The following is a 14,571-nucleotide window of genomic DNA, read 5'->3' on the forward strand; positions in this document are numbered from 1 at the left end:
TTTTTTTGACATTGAGACTTGGCTCTGAACTACTCTTTCTTACACAACCTGTATGAAGTGTGATATTAAGTACTGCATCACAAAAAGCAAAATGGCATTCTATATCCTAAATGACAACAGACCTTCACCAAAAAAAGGGTACAAAAATAGTTGTGCTAATTAGACACTGTAACTGCTTATGACACATTAGACCTTTGATACGGTCACGTCTTAAATATTATCATAAAACTACTGTTAAAGAAAACCACCAATATTCAACTATCCTTGCAAAAATAAGTTACTTTGTTTGCAGAAATGAAATCAACAACCTTGCAAACATCTGTTGTTGATTTTTTTTTTTTTTTAGATTAACTTTGGATGACTCAAGGAATCTAGTAAGAATTTATACTCCTTTCTGTGTCCATTCAGATACCCATTAGAATAGAGCAGGACCATTTGTTTCTTCTCATGGTCTTCTGCTATACTGCAATATTCTTTCCTCACTGAGTGTAACCAGCATCGAGAGGCACACTAGGTCCTGTCCACATCCCTGTCCCCACCAACTTGCCTTAGAAGTACTCAGGGGAAATAAGAGACAAGTTTCTACACCCAGGAGCCTTAGAGAGGCATCTATCCCCAGCAATGAGATACATGGGGAAATAAGAAGGGGTCATGGAAAAAAGAGGCAAGGTAACATCAATAAATTAATGCAGCTAATTAGTAAATACAAGCCTAGATTGTGCTACCAAATTTTTGTTTGGTTTCAGTTTCTCCATTACCTCAATTACTGTTTGCTTTCATGCTATATTTAGATGAAAATGGCACTTAACTTTGCAGTTTAAGTATCCATAGTCTTAAATTCTTCCAGAAAGCAAAACACTAGGATCAGGAAATCGTTTAAAAAGAAGATGGGCAAGAGAGAGGGAGCAGAGAAAAATCTATTAAGACAGGAGTGAAAAATGTATTTGGGTATAAAGGACTGTCAGCATGGCAGATGAGAAAAGGCAAAGTAAAATATGTGGTATGATTGCAGGTAAGAACAGGGGGAAGTTACTCAAAAATACTGAAATGAAGCCTAAGACATTTTCAACTAGGTGAAGTAGGAAAAAGAAAGGAGTTGACAAGTTTTGAAATAGCAGCAATATGATCAGAGTGGCAGGTGGAGGGTAATGCTAGGGGATTATAAACACCTAGATCTCTGCTGCAAAACTAAGGAGCAAACGTGACCGTTGGGGAAGATAATGCTGCTCGCAGCACTGCAATATAACAGTATCACAGTTACCAAAAGAACTGGAATAATTTAGTTGGTTACTTTGAATGTACATCTTTTTAGCTTGCAAATAATCTGGCTTGCATAAGATTCAGTACCTAACACAACCAGCTAGACAGATGATTTAGCCAAAAAATGATGCATACACCATTCATCCAAACAAACATGTAGCATTATTACATGTTCTGTGTAATTATTTTAATACTGTGAAAAAATACTATTTACAGTATAATTAAACTGTATAGTGGAGACAGAGAAACATCTGGAGAACAGGATTTAGCCAATAATCCCACAGAAAGGGGTCTTGGACCACAAACATTATTTAAAATGGGACTTGACGGCAGCTTCCCACAGCACATATTCTTATCTCTCAGCAAAGTGATAGCCAAGCCAACTATGAGCAGCTATAAACTTTCTTCTGTGAATAAGCACAGCAAGAGATAAGACCAGACATGATGAACTTTTAACACATATGCCAGCACTTATCAGCTAAACAGGAAAGTTTATTGTTAAAAGAGAACTAATTTAGATTAATTGGCTTGCAAAGCCAGGCCTCCATGTCAAGCTACCATCAAATACAGGAAGAAAACAAGGTGATTGCTCACACAATGCGAACAAAGTTATTAATAACTTTTAACTGGAAATATTTAAACAGCAGCCATCCAGAAGCTAACAATATCATCCTGGTCTATGGGACTGCTTGAAGAGCAGGTAGTCAAAATTAAACAACAGCTTGAATATGTATTTATCCAGAAGGTATATTCTCCATTCTTGTAGGCCTTTTCACATATCCCAGCAATTCACACTTTTAAAGACCTCTGGTGAGACCAGTGGAAAGAACAAGACAGCATCAAAGGGAAGATTTTTTTTTTCCTTTTTTGGACGGTAGTTTTTAATAATAGTACTACTCTATCAATATTATTCAGCGTGAGAATTTGTGCCCAAATTGATCCTGAGTGCCAGCCAGCATAATGCCTTAGAAACAAGTCAGCTGGTGGAGCATCTCAGCAACTTTCTGTGAACTGCTTTTAACAATAATTTTCTTTTCAGACAACTCAATGTTATCTGTGCTAATGCTACTCTACCTCGTACTGCCTTTTATTTTTTTTTCAATTCACTTGAACTGCCACCACTCCTGCTTGTATTTGAGTATTTATCCCATGCTGTTCAAAACAAATCCAGCAGAATAAAACTGGAAAAAAACACTGATGCTTGAGGATGGTATCAAGCAGAAATTTAAACATAAAAATCAAAAGACAGCAAGCAAACAAATCTCACCTGTTAAGGAAAGCATTTCCAAAGCGGCTGAGTTTACGGAACGGCTTCTTAGGATCAACAACCAGGGCATTTCCAGGAATGTTTCCTTCTGTATCTCCATACATCACTGCAATAAAAGAATCTGTAGTAGGCTCTGGACCAATCCGCATGCCTGGAAAGTCTTGTTCAAGCAGGTATCTAGAGATGGAGAATACACAAAGTAACAAAATGAATGACTGGGAACTATGGCAAGAGCAAATACCTATAATTTGCTTGAAAACTCCCAAGGATATACACACTCTAGCATAATAAAATTACATTTTTCCTGTATTTCACTATTTCTATTAAATGGGGACACACACACCCACCCCTCATTCCATTTGTTCCACAACAACTAGGTTTTTAAAGGGATAAAGTAAATCCCTTTCCCAAAACAGGGCAGAACGTATTCCTTCAACCACAGCACCTGAACCATTCAAGTGGATGCTTCTACCAGTGATCCCAGTGCGGTAGGTTACACTACATGACATTGCTGCTTTCACATGTGTTTTCAAGTCTATACAAGTGCTGCCAGTAATAAAAGGGAGCGGTTTGTAACAGCACATGAACAGCATCAGTTTGCTGACATCTAACCCTTCAATGAACTCAGAATGATTTTACTGCCTTTAACTCATCTTACCACAGGCATAGGTAACACAGTTATGAGACAATAAAGTTACATCTGTTTGGGAATGAGGAAAGGATTTTTTTCTTTTGACCCGCATATTGAAAAGTAATTGTTAGTACGTCAGACCTGCAGAACTTGAGGCCTAACGGTAATGTACTTCTGAGAGGCATGGAGTCAGGCAGTGCTGTACCAACAGAAACCATCTTGCATTTCCCTTTGATTAGTCCAGTCAGAGATGCAGACAGCACATACTCAGTGGACCAAGTCTGATACACCAAGTCCAGACTTTCCAGAAAACAATGTCGCAAATGAAGGATGCATGTATTTAAAATGCTAAAACTTATCAGAACCAGAGCATGTATTTACAGAAAAAGCCTGTCTGCATCCCTTCCTGAATGGCAAGTGAGAAGCAAGGGAAGCCCTAAGCCTATCAAGCAAGCCTCCTGCTTACAACGTTCCTCCAGCTGACACTGTGACAACTACCAGTTTTCAAAAACAGAAGCAGACAACCCTGCTTAACTTTAAAGTACGAGTGCTTTTGTCCTCATTCACAACAGCACCATCTTGAAGATGTTCACCCTGAGACTAAGACCAAATTGTTTTCAAGTAAGCAGTAATGTGACATTACAGGAACATTAGAATTCTCCAATCAACTCAAGTCATCTCGTACTTATTAATTCCATGGGCTCCAGTCATCCTGAAGTTCTTAAAAAAAACCCACAATTTTAACCAGCTACAATTTTACCTTTTTACAAAATCAAAGCTGGATTTAAATGAGAATTCTGCTTCAGGCACAGGTGATGGTCCTATATACAATTACAGCACTAGTTTGGTTTGAGTACTTCTATATTAACATCAGTCTTTGAATAATAGATTTGTTCTTGCCCTTATTTCTAACAGCATTATGCCTGTTCTTCTATCATTTCATAAACCAATACTGATTTGATAGGACTTGCAGGCTGCTTTTGCTGAAAAAAAAAAAATTCTGCAAAGTGTCTGTACTTGCTGAAATATCTGTCTTTAAATTCAGCACCCAAACATTCACAGACTTTATAGATCAGTGCACAGAAGCTGAGTTTAAGGAACTAAATATATACTACACATTTCAAAGATCTTTTTCCACTAGCCTTAAAAAACTGGCTCCAAACAGCTCAACCTATGATCTGGGAGGCTTAAAGTATAGAACAGTTAATTTATATGAGATTTCCTGCAACTCTCTGCTTCCAAACAAACAAAAAAAGGTCAATGTTAAAAACTGTGGGAAAGGAGGAACATAAGAACAGTCACGCCAAAACGTGCCAAAGTCAGTTTGTTCTACTTCCAGAATAAGCTGGACCTAATGCACAGTAACAGGGGAATAAAACACTCCAAACACTCAAAAACCCCAACACTCAAACCTCTCTGCACATGCAGGTACAGTCCAGCAGATCCCTCATCTTATGAAGTAGATCATGTAACAAAATGAAGACAAAACTCTGATAGCTCTGCAGTTGAACCTGTTATGCATGGAAACCCAGGACCTTCAAGTGTTGTAGCAAACAGCTAAGTACCTGAAACACAAAAAGTGCGTTCCTGCCTCCTCACAGAACACCACTGCAGACCAGAGCCATCTAGAACAGGATGGAAAGACTAACTCACAAGAGCTACTACAATTTTCCAGACTGGACTTATCCAAAGCATTGATTTTGAAAGGTCAATTATACTTTTATCATCTAAAATAAGATTTTTAACTTGCCACAATGAATGTTCTACCTCAAAGTCTCTCAATTTTGCTTTTCCTCATTGCCCTTCTTTTTAAAGAGAAAGGGTCTCCACAAGACTCGTAACTAAGTTCTTCTCTTGACATGAAATGTCTTACCCAGACTTCTGCTGACAGCAGCAGCAGTTCATAAGGTGGCAACACACATGACAAGAAGCTCCCAAAACATCAGTAAAGAACATTGTACTGAGTTAAATACACAAGCCCCAGATCCCAGGTCACAGAAAACTGTATGATGGGATCTTCCCACAGGATAAGACACCTCCAGGGTAACAGGATAATTGCTGTTGAGCACCATAAGCTCATGAACCTGCCGGGCATGGTTATGGACATTCAGTGGTGGTGGTCTATTAGGTGACTAAAAATAATCTCACGGCCTGCTCATGAAGTTGCTGCACATGTAACGCTTGCTGAATTCACAGAGTTGGCAGTATGGAGCACCTTTCAGAATCTCCAACACCTGTATTTACAGCCCAGACCTCAAACAATGCAAATTCATATGAGCTGCTGGTTGAAATGACTAAACAAGAATAAAGTGCTACTGAACTGCAATGGTACTTCCAAGTTAATGTCACGGATGCAGCTTTAAAAACAGGCTTTTATGGTGATAACAATCCAGGAAGGCAAGATCTCCTTCCAAATACTGAATCCCACCCAACAGTCACAGAGCTGAGCCTGGTACAGCTATCCAACAGAGATAGGAAACACTTTGCAAGGCAGGTATTTTCCATTAAGACTGGCTCACAGTTGCACATCAAGAATCAGTACAGACTAAAATAAACCCTTGTTCTTGAGCACTGGCTGTACAAGCTCTATGACACTTCCTCTCAGCATGAAAGTATCAGTTTCACTTAGCCACACAAAAGGGATGAGCAGTCTTCTGTGAACTGAAAAGCTGCAGATGTTTTTGTACAGCATGCTATATGAACACAGGAAGATACCTGGATTTTTAGCATTCACAACTGCATGCCCTTCTCAGGAATTTTCAGCAGAGAGGGAGTTCAAAAAGGTTCACAGGAAGAATGCTTAAAAATAGTACAACATCCCAAAGACAGTCTAGATCAAACGACAGACATCCTGTTGATTCTTCTCCCTTTGTTTTTACCTGGGCTATAACCTTTCTGCTCTGCCAATAAACATTCATCTATGTTCCTTTGCAAGATCTATAGCCAGACTACGGGAAACTGGTTTACAGAGTTCCAGAGATAGCAAAGATTACTCATAGTTTCATGTACTGATAATCATCTGAAGTCTAAATGCTTTAGCGAAGCCATGCTAACGCACGAATGCAGGTGAGCTGCACAGAGCAGCAATTGGGCAGGATACTGTGTAACACATGGGGAGACAAACTCAAGTCTCCTTTCATAAGGCTGCTCACCTCCACGCTGTATACTGCGCCTAATCCTCTAGGCTTTGGATTTTTTTTTTCTTTTAAACACAACAAAACCAGCAGATGTTTTAGTGTAAGAATTTTGCTCCAAATAACTCAAAACTCTCATGTAGAGCTAGTAACAAGTTTCAGCTTTCACCCAAAGAAATTAAGAGGGACCTTTTCTACCCAGAAGAAATACATCCAGCTCGTTTTTACCATACAAGCGATTGCACACTACTTGCTGACTCCAGATATTATTCGTATGAAAGAGTGTTTTCAGAAAACCCAGCTCTGGTTGAGTTAAACAGAAGGAAGTTTACCATTTTAACCTCTGAGTAATGCCTATGAGCAAGGTAAAAGCACAGCCTGGCAAGCTGAGGCCTTTACTTCTGTTTTTCCTCATCTTGGTAAGTTCTTTAAAATTAAAGTCCGTCTCTTACGCTTTTAAAATAGAAAAGTTATTAACAAGTTAAACATTATCAGACTGGAAGTTTAATTCGTTGTTAGAAGGAAAGAAAAAGGTCAGTAACTACAAACTCGCACTGACCAGTTCCTATCTTTTTCATACACTGCAATTTGCCTCTCCTGTCCTTCCTTCCCGCACTCCTTTCTCTAAAGCAGTCAGAAGTTGAAAGAATTACAGAAGCTGCAAGGCCAAGCAGCTCACATGCAAGATAAGCATTTGGCTCTCACCCATCCTCCCACCCCATTAAAAACAATCAGACATTTGGTTCTGGATATATTTGTTTGAATTGTCAGCACTGTTAGATACTTGAATAAAACAGTATCACTACGCTGCACCTTAAACAGCGAAACTGGCCAGTTTCACTGCATTGTTCCAAGTGCAAAGAGTATAAACAGCATCAAGTGAAAAACCAGAAGAGCTGTTAGAAACCTGGAAGCGGTTGTTTGCATATCGTGCTCCCCAGGGACATTCAGTCATTGCTAGACAAGTGTTTTCCATGAAGACTCAGTGGAAGGAACTGGGTGGATGTGGATGTGTCAGAGGTATGAAAATATGAAGTTCTCACGATAATGTCTAAATCAAAGTAAATCCCAAATGAATATTTGTCAGCTAAACACAATTGTTATGTTCACACATAAACCTAATAGTAAACACTTAAGTATATCTAGCATGCCCTCCTGACTATGAAATGGAAAAATGTGGAACAAAAAGCAGCTTAAGATTTGAAAGAATCTTTGCTTGTTAAAAGGCTAGCAGGAAAAAAACCCACCTGTAGTCCAACTTCACACTAAGAAAAACTATCCATAATAAACACAGAATCACAACAATCTTGAGAGTGTATGACATTTTTTCCAGGGGAAATTCAGCCTACCAGAGGGGAGATTTATTTGTGGCTGACCTCGACACTATAATATTTTCCCATGTCTTCTTCTATGTCATGCCTTCAGCATACAAGCACTTATCTTTTTAACTTTTTTTTTTCCTCTAAATTGGATTTACAGTCACTGTGACGCTATTGTCTAAGTTGCTGCCCACCTTGAATGGAGTATTTTCTCATGATAATTCAGCCAATTATCTATTCTATAGCGAACACTGATGTAATGAATGTTCATCACAATGAGGTCAGACTGTGGTCCTTTAGAAGCAGTTACAGCTGTTCCTGCTTTCTGCAGTTCCTAGGAAGGGATTAAAACATTCTGCAATCTACCCAAAACAGGGATGAGAGAAAGGCATAAGAGGGTGAAGGAAAGGGCATACCACGGAGGAAGATACCTGCTCCATCAAGTCAGGTATTTTATTAAAAATGCATGAGAAAACATCTTTGAAAACTTGTCATGGTTAAGCCCCAGACAGCAACTAAGCAACACAGCTGCTCACTCACTCCTTCCCCTGCCCAGTGGGATGGGTAGGAGAGTTGGAAAAAAAGACTCATGGGTTGAGATAAGAACGGTTTAATAAATAAAATAATAACAATCATAATTGTAATGAAAAGGAATATAATAAAAAAGAGGGAAATAAAACCCAAGAAAAGACAAGTGATGCACAATGCAACTGCTCACCACCTGCTGTTCGATACCCGAGCAGCGATCCGCCCCTCCTGGCCCACTCCCCCGTTTATACACCGAGCATGATGTTCTGTGGTATGGAATAGCCCTTTGGCTAGTTCGTGTCAGCTGTCCTGGCTGTGCTCCCTCCCGGCTTCTTGGGCACCTGCTCCCTGGCAGAGCACAGCAAACTGAAAAATCCTTAAGGTAGAATAAGCCGTACTTAGCAACAACTAAAACATCAGTGTGTTAACCAACATTGTTGTCACACTAAATGCAAACCAAAGCACTGTATCAGTTACTAGGAAGAAAACTAACTCTGTCCCAGCCGAAGCCAGGACAAAACCTCATCTCTGTCAAATATGTCTGGGTATCTTCACCCAGCATAATCCAATGCTAAAAAAAGAGCTGGAAATAGCTGTAATAAATAATACTTATTTTCTCCTTCAGACTGTACATTAGTACAGTCAACCCTATTACTCAGTATGTTATGGTTAAGGTGGTAAGTTACTCACAAAGCAACAGCACCAAAACCAGATCCAAGGCACTGCAGTCAAATATGGGCAACTGCAAAGGACAGAGAAGCTGAATGTCCATAAATCAAGAAAGTGTGTTCTCATCCAAGGGAAACTTACAGGAGGGGAAAAAAGTTTCCAGATGACAGAGCAACCCAGCTGACAGGCAGAACAGGTTCTGGTACACATATTTCGGACCATTATGTCTCTGTATTATCCATGGTCCATAAGCCAGGTAACAACACTTATCTGGAAATATATACAGGCTACCAAAGCAACTGTAATTTTAAAGAAAATCAGCACAGTTAGAGAAATGTTAGGAAACCCCAAACTGCCCTCCCCACAAACAAATGCTTTCTTGTGACTACCTTTGGGGATCCTGAAACTAAGTTTTTCTTCTTTTAATTATAGCCCTATTTCTATTTTTTAAATATTCCTCTGAGCAAAACCACTTTAAGTGTTTGCAGGAATTCAGTAATAATCGGTAAAGAACCAAGTTCAGCTTCAAGCTTCCAAGTTAGCTAGTGGTAAAACCAGAAAAGAAACAAGATCAGCTCTGCAAACATCGGAAAAGCTCTCAGGTGACTACAAGTAAACACCACTGTTCAATGAAGAAGGAAGGTGGGTCTTCTGCACTGTAAAAAGAAAACTGTTATGGCAAGGCTGCCAGTAACCTTTGGAACCGAAACAGAAACACTTATAAATTCTCAGAAGGACTGTAGTGAACTTCAGATATAAGAACTAGCTCCAAATTTGAGCGAAGTGACGGCTCAGTGTCTTCTAGAGTTTTGTATAACCTCAGACTGATTTGTAAGGGGCATATGAGGCAAACACACTCAAATACGTGCAAAATATTCATATGCTTGTAATACCCGAGTCACACTTCAGCTTCCTCAAATCAGTCACTAACAAAGTTAGCAAAGGAAGACGAGGAAGACAGAAAATACTATAACAGCAGCAACATCGTTAAGCTGCCTTATTAGCGATCTTGCTTGTTAAATGAAATTCGCCAAAAGAGCTGAGGGGGGAAAAAAAAAGGACTAATCCAAATACCATGTGGTTTTCGCCCCAAAGTATTGTTTGCATTTTTTTCTTATCTTTACATCCAATCTATGCATTAAACTACTTTTGGGAAAGAAGGGGAGGAGATAAGGTTAAGTGGTCTGCGATGACCGATGCAGTCATGCCGTTTTAACGAGAAAAAAATAATTTAAGAGATTGGGGGGGGGGGGGGGGGGGGGGGGGAACCAACAACAAAAAACACCCCTAAGAGGAAGGAGACAGCGAGGTTACACTTTCTGATCAGAACATAAACCGAGATAATATTATTAAAGAGGAAGCTGGCAGGAGAGCTCCAGAGCACCTAAGAGGATGGGGAGCGGCACCACCCTCGGCCCGGCACGGCGCGGCAAACCCTGCGCCCGGGGAGGGGCACGGCCCCGCCGCCCAGCTACGAGCCGCTCTCCGCCGGGCCGGGCCGAGCCGGGCGCACCCCGCCCCGCCGCCCGGCAGGCCGCGGAGGGCGGGGACGCCGCTGCCCCTCACGGCGGGGGTCGCCGCGGGCGCGCCGGTAGCGCGGAGCGGGCCTTCACCGCGCAGCAGCAGCGCGCTGGGCGGGAGGAGAGCGAGGGTCACCGGGCGGGCAGGGCGGGGCGCGGCGGGGCCGGGGCCCCCGAGCGGGGCCGCGCCTCGGGAGCAGGGAGGGCGCGGCAGCGGCTCACCGGATGAAGGTGGTCTTGCCGGTGCTGTACTGCCCCACCAGCAGCACCATGGGCTTGTTCTCGAAGTCGGCCTCCTCCAGGGCGGGCGAGTGGAAGTCATGGAAGCGGTAGTGCTCCTCCAGCGGCAGCAGCTTGCGGAGGTAGAGGTCCCGCAGCCCCCCGGTCACCGTCTGCACCACGTCGCCGCCGCCGCGCTCCCGCCCGCCGCCCTGCTTCCCCAGCCAGCTGAACATCCCGCCGCCGCCCCCCCGCCGCTCTGCCGCCCGCCGCCGCCAGCACCCCGCCACCGCTCTGCCGCCCGCCGCCGCCCCGCCGAGGCAGCCGCCGGGGGGGCGGGCAGAGCCGGCCGCGGGGCGGGGCGGGGCGGCGCCAGCACCGCCCGTCGCCCTGCGGGACATGCACGTGGTGTCGGGTGCCTCTGGGACTTTTTTTTTTTTTTCCGAGGGGTGTGTTATTTCTTCAGAATCGGGCGATTTTTTTTTGGTCCGGCTTGGGTGTTTTGGGTTTGGAGGTTTGTTTTCCCCAAATCCGCCTCTGGAGGTTAATTGCACCTGCTGCTCTTCGACGCTAAAACTTCAGCCCCCTGAAACGAAACCCGGGAACCCTTTGACATCTCCGGTCCGAACGCAGAATCGCCCAAAATGCTTTTCGCGTTTTTCTGATGATGGCTGCCGCCTTTGGACGCCAAAGAGCTGAGCGCCGTGGGGGTTAGCTTTTCTTGGTTCCTTGCTTCACATTTTATTTAGGGCTGTGCACGCGTTTTGCAACTCGTTTGTTGCAATTTCCATGCTGAGTCCGGAGATTTTATACCATTTCATGTGGGGTCTTGCTGACTGGCTTCCTCATTTTTTGAAATCCCCTTTTTCAGTTTAGTTCTGTATTCCTCTCATTTTTATGACTTTCCCCCATAGGTTAATCCACAGGTAATTAAGTTATGCTTGCAGTTACTTACATATTCTTCACGTTACTTTGGTATTTTCTTTTAAAAGAATCTTGTATCACTGCATCTTTAGGAGCTCTGACTAATCCTGACCATTTATTATCTCCAAAAATATCTGAGCTGTGGAAAACCTAAGCACTGCAGGCTGGGATGAGACTGCTTTCCTGCTTGTCTTTTGATGTGTACAGTATTTAGTGACTGGAGAACATCACAGAAAGAAGGCAGGTACAATACTGTCTCAGACTGTCCTCCCAGCCTCTGGGAATTGATGATTCAGCGCAGGACTGAGGCAGATGTGGAGCCTTTGTATTTTATACTCCTTAAAAATTTTCCAGTGAACGCATCCGTCAGGTTTTTTTGAACTCATAAGCTTTTATCAACAGCAAGGTCCAGGGTGAAAGAGGTCTGTAACTTAATTACATGTTGTGTGCAGAACTACCTTACTTTGTTTAACTTTGAACTTGGTGCTTGCTAGTTCTGTCTGATCCCCTTCAGGTCTTGTAGTTACTCCCTGTTCATCTCCCACAGGGCACTCCAGATTTTGTAGAACTCTCTCTTCTCTGCCTTTCACTCCCGTTGTCCTTTTTCTAGGTTGCAGATTCCTTATCTATTCGTCCCTTGTGTGGAAGCTGTTCCACCGCTTTGATCAGCCCTGACATTTTCCTTTGTATTGTTGAATAGAGAGAGCTCAGAGATACCGAATAGTTATTTCTGTTTCACTGTATGCTTTTTGAAATGAGGTAAAGTGTTCATTGTTCTCCATGACCCCTTCGTGGCTGCTGGAAAACTGCAGGAAGGGCAGGGAAGTGTTTGCACTCACACACCTCATTCTGCTTGTCTTCAGACTTCCTGCCTAGGTGCTTCCTCTATCAGTGGGGTAATTTTTGCCCTTCAACACAATAAAGCTCTAACTGTTTATGGGAACCTGGGAGTGCTTCCAAATTCCCAGGTCTGGCTGTGCCCTCTGGCTACATCCCATGCTATATTGCGATGACATCCAGCATGCATCAACATGACTGCTGCCTTTGCACTCTTGTTTCCATGGAAGGTAAACCCTGGGCATACAGCCCGCACAGGAGTGGTATGGGCTCCTGTAGTGTGCACCACAGGTAAGCGTTCACTCACCTAAGTGGTAAACAGAAGGATTATGTTTCTGTGCACCACCTAGGAGGAGACCCTTGAGAGCAAAGGGATTTGTAAGGCTTCCATTTTTGGCCCACACTAACAGGATCTCTTGACAAAAGATACTAGAGCAGAGCTGAGGAGCAGGGAAGCCTGTAGGGAACATGGGCTTGTAGATACAAGACATCTAGTAGATGAATCAGTAGCATTGAATAAAAGTTAGTTCAGAAAAAGAATAAACAGAAAGGTGGGATTCCATCTGTCAAAAATCAGACTGTTTGCTTGAAAGAAGCCATGTTGATGTGATGAACAGAGTGACAGAAAGTTGAAAATTAATGATCTGTTAACTTCAGTTGCGATACCCTACACCACGTTAAAAAATTGCTTTTGGGTGAGTGATAGTAGGTATACAATTTTAGATCTGCTCTGTGTTTCTCCCATCTTTTCAGATGTAACATTCTCAAAAACTTTAAAGCTTTAAACCTTTGGTATATGTCAATATCATTTAAATCCAGCTTAATAAAATAAATTAGCATGAGTTGGGTTTTGTAGAGAGAGGTTTTAAATGTAATCATAAACTCGAAGGGTCTCAGGATCCTGGGGCAGTCCAAATCTAGGTCTGGAGCAAGCATAATTCCTTCTTTAGTTATTTTTCAGCAGCTATGAAGTAAGTCTGCATGTTGTCTTTAGTTGTCTTGCTAGTATAGGAAGAAGCACCTAAAAGAAATGGCTTTAATATGTATTTGCTGTGAAAAAATGTTTATTTGCTTTAACTGACTCCAAAACTGTGTTTTATTATACAAAGTTTATTGTTTATTTACATTCACATAAAAACTCCCTAGTTCATAAATGGGCTTCTTGGTTTTGTTTTAGAGGCAATGGATTTTGTTCCCTGCTGCATTTCTGGACTGACAGTCCTCTCTTTTTATAGCACAGGTAGAGCACAGACACAGTCAACGTAAATGTCCTCACGCTTCCTTGTCCACGCATTTCAGCCTTGGCCTGAAAGGTCTGCAAGTGCGAGCAGAGCACAGCCTCACGTAGCCACACTCCTGAGGTTGTCAACGAGGGAAGCACATTAATTCATTAAGGAAGAGCTCTGTTTTTTGTGTTTATTCCCTTCGCTGGCAGACAGGCTTTAGCATTTCCAATGACAAAGTGCTATTCTTAGCATTCTTTGGCTTTTCTTCACTTCCTAATCAAATTCGGTTTTTTTCTTCATTAACAGGATTCACAGATATTTGATTTCGTATTCCCTAGTGTTGGGCAGTCGGCCAAATGCTGGATTCCCTTTCTATCAGGCACACACGAACCATCCCCACTGGGTGGTTTTTGAAGTTGTTGCTCTTTCTTACGTTTCTTTTTCCGCTCCACGGCAGTAGACAAGGCCTGAAGAATCAAGTCTTTATTGTTCTGGACGTTGTAGTAACTTAGGTTCACCAGTTTGTCAAAATCTTCCTCTGAATAAGTCAGATTGTTTATGTAATATGGACCACAGCTATTAGCAACAGCAACATCACCCTCTGCCATCTCTGAGGGACTACGTTTCACACCTAAGGTACAAACAATGACCCCGGTTAGTTAGCAAAAAGCGATTAGGGCCTCTTGTGTTTCTCAAGCATGCTCACACAGTGGATGACAACTCAAAATCTTCCCTCCATAGGCGTTTTATTGCTGGGACATTTAGTTGGCAGCAGGGGGTGGACAAACTGGTGGTGGTGAGGGGAGTAGGGGTTGTCCTGGGTCCTCTTGGAAATGCCAAAACAAGTAGAATAGTTCCTCTTTTGAGCACAAGAGGGTGAGTCTCCCTGCTCCCTCCTCTAGCTCTGGGGTGAGCCATCAGCATGGTCCCCAGGTCCCCCTCAGCACTGATGCTCTCTCAGTCCTGGTCCCCTCCTTGCTGCTGTCTCCCAGCCATCACAGCACCCTACACTTCTAGCCAAGGTGCAAGTAAAAGGC

General features: G+C 42.6%; 1 protein-coding gene and 1 pseudogene across 1 annotated transcript in view; both read right to left on the bottom strand.

Annotated features, from left to right (window-relative positions):
- EHD4 (EH domain containing 4) overlaps positions 1–10,810 on the bottom strand; it is a 32,932-nt gene extending 22,122 nt beyond the window's left edge. Inside the window, exons 1-2 of the mRNA XM_074909578.1 lie at positions 10,551–10,810; positions 2,528–2,704 (exon numbers count right to left, since the gene is read on the bottom strand). Coding sequence (XP_074765679.1) covers positions 2,528–2,704; positions 10,551–10,783 — 410 coding nt within the window. The 5' untranslated portion in view covers positions 10,784–10,810. The remainder of the gene's footprint in view (positions 1–2,527; positions 2,705–10,550) is intronic.
- Positions 10,811–13,833: 3,023 nt separating this feature from the next.
- The window catches only part of LOC141961820 (cytosolic phospholipase A2 epsilon-like), a 45,238-nt pseudogene continuing 44,500 nt past the window's right edge, over positions 13,834–14,571 (bottom strand).

This window comes from Athene noctua, chromosome 6, assembly GCF_965140245.1.
Source record: "Athene noctua chromosome 6, bAthNoc1.hap1.1, whole genome shotgun sequence".
In the NCBI taxonomy this organism is placed as follows: Eukaryota; Metazoa; Chordata; class Aves; order Strigiformes; family Strigidae; genus Athene; species Athene noctua.